This window comes from Sesamum indicum, unplaced genomic scaffold, assembly GCF_000512975.1.
Source record: "Sesamum indicum cultivar Zhongzhi No. 13 unplaced genomic scaffold, S_indicum_v1.0 scaffold00120, whole genome shotgun sequence".
NCBI classification, from domain to species: domain Eukaryota; kingdom Viridiplantae; phylum Streptophyta; class Magnoliopsida; order Lamiales; family Pedaliaceae; genus Sesamum; species Sesamum indicum.
Window position 1 is genome coordinate 222797 of NW_011628049.1, and position 6692 is coordinate 229488.

A 6692-nucleotide genomic window follows, 5' to 3' on the forward strand; every position below is an offset into this window, starting at 1 on the left:
ATGAAGTAAAGAATCAGATGTTTTAAGTAGAAATTTTGTACACACAAAAAGTATAATTATATTTAAAAATTATTTATAATATTTTTTTTGTTTCAATAAATTCAAAAACACGAAATTTGTGTAACACAAATTTCTGTCACACCAGTGAGACAATTTCTACCTCTCATCTCTTCATTTGGACTTGATAAATAGTTTATACTCATATGAAGGAGTTTTAAATTTGAATTTGTGGATAGTTTATACTTATATCAGGGAGTCTTCATTTGAACTTGATAGATAGTCTATGCTCATATCGTGGAGTTTTCAACTCTTTATCTGAATTTGAATTTGATAGATAGTTTATACTCGTATCAAGAAGTCTTTACTTACATTTAAATTTGATAGATAATTTATAGTCGTATCAAGAAGTCTTTTCTTGCATTTGAATTTGATAGATAGATTATAATCGTATCAAGGAGTGCTTGACGAAAATTCAGTTTAAGAATTTAGATAGTTTAACCTCATATCTAGGAGCATTATTAAAAGTTTAGACTCTTGTCGAGGAGCAATGATTGACAAATTCAGACTCTTATCAAGAACCACTAAATCCAAATCTATCCTGAGACCCATATAAGATTGTAAAACCCGCCCTAATCGGGGCAGGTTCGGGTTGACCATTCCTACTTCCTTTATTGAAATGTCTTTCTTGTTCTTCAATAGAATTATTCTGATGAAATCTTGACATTTGAGTTTCGAACACTTCTTATATAATTAACTAAATTTGGCCTTTTAATTTGGATTATCCTCTCCCAGAATTTTGATTGGGGTTTGAGTTGCGTAATGTTTAGGATTCGTTTGGTTCGTGTAAAAAAAGAAAAAGAAAATATATAAGAATGCATAGTTAAATAATTTGACAAAAAAGACATGCAAAGACACCTTTACTTTTATTTATAGTGAAATTACAACGAGCTTATATAAAATTTGGCATAATTACAAATTATAATTTATAATTTACAAGAGTATTTTGGTTAATTCACAGAAAGAATAAATAAAAATCTAATGGAGACTAGCGGATTGCGCAAATTGTTGGACAATCGTGAAAATTAGGAGTATACTGATAATTTCTCAAATTAATAACAAATAGATATTTGTAATTATGTCAAATTTCAAGAGAACCCATCGTAATGCATCCTTATTTTTATCTATGGCACTACTTATAAATAAGAAAATTATAATATGATAAAATTACAAATATTTTCTACCATTAATTCTTTCTATTATACTAATAATTGAAAAAAACAAAAATATTCATTTACAAGTTTTGAGAAAAAAGAATAATTTAAATTGAAGCCATGCTCTTCCCTTCACTTTCATTTTTCCTTTTATGGAACCAAACCAAACGTCCTTAAGGTAAAATATTAGGAGCACTTTGGTGGAATGGATGGTGTTGCTGAAGCAAGAAAAGAATAAACGTCCACGTGCACGTGAGCATGCGCACGCACACACACACACACACACATAAATAAATAAGTAAATATTTTAGGACCACTTATGTACATTACAATCTTAAAATAAGTAAAGTGTGAAATAAAATAATGACAACAATGTATATATATATTTCCTAAGAAAAGCGTATGTGGCATCTTTGCTATGATGGTTGTTTGCCAAACTAGGCTACATGTATGGTATGTGTTTTCAGGATGAGTTTGAAGGAATTTGGTTTGTGTACAATCTTGAATACCGTGAGAAGTAGGTGATAAATGATTTTAGAATTAATTGTGAGTGAAGATGGATTGTTGGGAAGGTTTTAGAATTATTGGATAATGATAGAGCTGCTACACACAAATTCAGACATCAAAGTTGGGAAACATGATGAGTATGCCCTACAACTCCCACACACATTTTTATGTCTCATCACTTGTATGCATATATCAAAATCTAGTGGGTTCTGTTCCAGAGTAAGAGAGCATAACAAACTCAAACTATATATGTACAACAATGTTACAAGACAACCTTTTACATCTATGGTAACAAGACTTTTGTTTTGAGGGACTACTAGGATAAATACGACAGCTTTTCATGTACTAGTTCCAAGGTTTTCAAAATGGTAACGTCCTTGAGTGGGAAAATTTGAATCATCAGCATAGAATGCTGATACTTGTTTCATCACAAGTGTTTGCTCAGCTCATTGCCTTCCTTTATGCTCATTTCCACTCCTTCCACCGAGGTGAAACAGTCATCATCCATGGTGATCGAGGAGGCCGAGTCGAGCCCGGATCCGGCCTGAATCTCTTTGAACATTGCCATTACTTGAATCATCTTGGGACGCTTCCAAGGCCGGTCGTCTAAGCAGGCGCACGCAACTTTCAAGTGTTGTAAAAGCTCTATCTCCAAGCTCGGATCTTCTTTCATTAGCTCTGGATCGAATACGTCACTTACTCTCATCTTCGCGTGCATTTTCACCCACCCCACAAGGTTGTTGTCACCAAAATCAGCTGAATCCGTTGGCTGCCTCCCTGTGAGCAGCTCGAGCAAGACTACCCCATAGCTATAGACATCGCCTTTCGTGGAACATCTAAAGCTCTGGTAGTATTCAGGCGGGACATATCCAGGAGTTCCTGCCAATGTGCTGACACTTAGATGAGTATCCATTGCGCTCATTAGCCTTGCCATTCCAAAATCGGAAACTCTAGCCTCCAAGTTCTCATCAAGCAAGACGTTGCTTGATTTCATGTCCCTGTGGATGATATGTGGAATGCAATTATGATGTAGAAAAGCCAATCCTCTAGCTGCTCCAATGGCGATTTTCCTCCTGGCGTTCCAATTTAGCTTGATCCCGGTTTTCTTCCTGTCGTGGAGAACATCTTCTAGACTTCCATACTTCATGTACTCGTAGACCAAGAGTCGTTCTTCGCCCACCTTGCAATAGCCCAACAACGGAACTAAGTTCCGATGCTTAATCTTCCCTATAGTCTCCATTTCAGCTGTGAATTCTCGGTCTCCCTGGCCACTGATGTGTATTAGTTTCTTGATTGCCACGACGCTTCCATCCTTCAACTGTGCTTTGTACACGTCCCCAAAGCCACCGGATCCTATAAGGCTATCATTATGGAACCCGTTCGTGGCTTCAAGAAGATCGGCAAATGTGAGCTTCCTGAGGGGTTTTTCAAAAGTTGCAAGGTTAATGCTTAACGCATCACGAGCGCTAAGTTTCCATACGCTGTGGGCCGTCGCCGAGTTGGAGTGGTTCTCCATGTAGGCCTCGAGAGCAGCTTCTTTCTTCTTCCTCCTCTTCTTTGTTTCCACAGCAACGATAATCAAACCGAAAATGCAGAACAGGGAAAACAGCAATCCCATCGCCACACTTCCAGCAAGGGACGCTTGTCTCCGGTTAGACCTCGGATGCTGGTTGCTTCCTGCATTTAATCCCGACCCACAAGGCGGAAGAGGGTATCCGCAGAGACCGGAATTATTCTGAAATCTATAATCAGGAAACGTGTCAAATGGTGCTGATTCAGGGATCATTCCTGAGAGATTGTTGTTTGAAATATCAATATCCCCGAGCAACGTTAAGCTAGTCAACGACTGTGGAATCGTACCATTCAGCCTGTTGTAGGACAAGTCAAGAATCGCGACATTTTTCAAGCTCCCAAGTTCTTGTGGAATTGGACCGGAGAGATCGTTGTGCCCCAAATTGAGTATGGACAAGTAGTACATGGACCCAAGCTCCTTTGGAATACTACCATCCAACTTATTGTGAGAAAGGTCAAGAAAAATCATTGACCCATTGTGATTGAACGTCGGTTGAATGGTCCCTCTGTAAACTCTGGTGAAGTTGCAAGGATGCCTATTCGAAATTCTGTCCAGCTGTTCCCGTCTAATGCCTCCAAACTCAAGCAAATTCCCAGCTCCATGGCACTGCTTGCTCCCGTCATTCTTGATATACACGTAACTCTTTCCTGTGAGCAATGCCACCGCAATATTGCCCGACTGCTTGAACAGGGCCGGCGGGATTGTTCCCGTAAAGAAATTACTATTGAGATCCAACCAAATCAAGCTCCGGCAATCCCCTAACTCTCCTGGAATACTGCCAGATAACGAGTTGTTCCCGAGCTTCAGAATTGCGAGATTAGCCAAATGGCCCAAAGAAGCCGGTATCTCCCCAATCAACTCGTTATTCGACAATGAAATCCAGTTCAGATTAGTGCAGTTGCTAAGACTAGCCGGTATTGACCCCGTTATGTCATTGAAATCAAGAATCAAGTTCTCCAAACTCTTCAAGTACATAAACTCCTGTGGGATTTCTCCATGGAGTTGATTCAACCACATGATCACATCCCTCAGCTTTGGCAAGCTTCCCAAGCTAGTCGGGATAGCCCCAGTCAAATAATTGAAACTGAGATCAAGTGATTCCAAATGTGAACAATTACTCAGACTTTCAGGTATTAGACCAGTGAAGATATTGTTCTGAAGGTACAACACCTTCAAGCTGTTCTTAGGGTCTTTACAAAGCCCAGAAGGAATTGAACCAGAAATATTGTTGGAACTCACATCTAAAGTCTCCAAATTTACCAACTTTGACAAAGAATCAGGCAAACCACCCAGAAAACCATTGAAAGACATCAACAAAGTCTTCAAATTGCTCAAATTCAAGAGTGTGTCAATAGGTAACTCACCGGAGAAACTATTGCCAGATACATCAAGAACCTCCAAAACAGTGCATGAAGCAAGTTCTTGAGGCAAATTGCCGGTCAAATTGTTGAAAGAAAGATCCAACTCCACAAGAGTTGTGCATAAATCTGATATATTTGCTGGGAAAATACTCTGGAAGTAATTTTCTTGGAGGTACAGAAACTGTATGCTCCCACTTGGCAGCTTTGGAACTGGGCCTGTGAGCTTGTTGCTGGTGAGGTTTAGGAAACTCAGCTTCAGACATGTGGAGAGTGAGTCCCCAACATCACCAAAGAATTTATTGGAAGATAAATCCAGGTATTGCAAATTGGAGCAGTCACCAAAAGTTGGAAATTTAGTAGAGAAATTGTTGAGGGAAAGATCCAAATACATCAAATTCTTCAAGTTCAACTCAGGCACGCTTCCTCCCACTTTATTACCTTTCAAGGACAACTGCTGCAGCTCAGAAAACTCATCACCGGACAAAAGCCAAGAAACCACGTTTTCACCTGAGATTTTATTGTAGGAAACATCAAGAACATGCAAGGACGACAGCCCAGAGCCCTTAGCGACTTCTTTGACAGAAGGGTCCATCAAATTCCTGGAAAGATTGAGAGAAACCAAAGCAGGACAAGCTCCAAGCGCTGAAATATCAGTTACGGGCCCTGAAATCGCATTTTCAGCTAGATCCAACGAATTCAAGAAACCGCTGCAGGAGAATCTGGGAGCAGAAGATATCGCACTGGAGATATTAGCGTTTTTCAGCACAAGGGATTCTAAGTTCTGGAGAGAAAGCAAAAAGCTGGCAACTTTGGAGAAGTCTGCGTCGAGGCGATAGTTGGAGAGGTCAATGGAGGAAACTCTGGAGTTGTTGTTGCAAGAAACGCCGTGGAAATTGCAGGGAGAAATGGTGGGCTGCCAGTTGGGGAGGTGGTCGGGGTAGGGGAGTGAGTTCTTGAAAGAAAGCAGCTGCTGAGCGTCTCCGAGTAGGCCATTGGCGGAGGAGGGGGGAGATGAAAGAGAAAGCAAGAAGATGAATATGAAGAAACGCAGAGGGTGAGAGGAGTAGTACAAGGGATGATGGAAGAGATTGTTATCGGCTTTCATCTTCAAAAAGACTGGACTTTTATGGGGTTTGGTCTCTCTCTAGGCATTCAGCTGCTCTCTTTTGCTGCTCCTTCCATTTGAGAGAGAGAGAGAGAGAGAGATGCAATGTAGATACAAATGAAGAGGATTGGTGGTTTAGAGAGAGGGGGGTGGGGGCGAAAACTGAGGGAGTCAAAAGACAGTGTAAGGATGGTAAGATGGGTATATATATTGAATTATCAGTTGTTTCTTGTTTCTTGTGAGAGAGAGAGAGAGAGAGAGAGGTGGTGATCTGGTCACATGGCATGTGACACAATACTATTTCTATATGATGATGATCCAATTCAGTCACCCCTCTAACTTTCTCTCTCTATATGTATAGGTGGTGCTCATGGATGATCTCTCTCTCTCTCTCTATACATAATGGTTTGTTGTTGTTCTTCTTGATCTTCAGTCTCAATGTTATTACAACAATCTCTCTCTTCTCTCTCTAGGTCGTCTCCTCCTCCACGTACGTGTGTATGTGTGTGATTAAGGATGTGATGGATCCATCACTGTCTGTTTTAATGGACCAGATTCCCATTCCCATTCTCATTCCCATTCCCACTTTTATTTCATCATCTTTCTTTCATTACCTTAATGTAGGGCAACTCAGATTATTGTTACCATTATTGCAATCCCTTTTTTTTTATTTTATTGTTTTGATCAAATAATAAAATTGAGATTTCAAAATTTTATATTTCTTTTTTCTCAAAAAAAAAAATGATGTAATTTTATATTGATTTCTTTAGGTTTTGTGTTCTGACTATAACTGTATTAAGTGCAACATTTGAACTTATGATATTTGATTAAGCTAAATTAAATGGAGTTGACAAATAAATCAAATGATATGATACTCATCTTGTGATGGTTGAAGCTCAGTTCCTTAAATATAACAAAATAAAGTGATGAGAATT

At 39.3% G+C, this 6692-nt stretch overlaps 1 protein-coding gene across 1 annotated transcript; it reads right to left on the reverse strand.

The window, feature by feature from the left end:
* Window positions 1-1938: 1938 nt before the first annotated feature.
* On the reverse strand, window positions 1939-6181 carry LOC105179029 (systemin receptor SR160-like). The gene has a single exon (XM_011102612.2). It carries the CDS (start codon window positions 5755-5757, stop codon window positions 2146-2148), a length of 3612 nt encoding a protein of 1203 aa, XP_011100914.1. The 5' UTR covers window positions 5758-6181; the 3' UTR covers window positions 1939-2145.
* Between the last annotated feature and the right edge of the window lie 511 nt (window positions 6182-6692).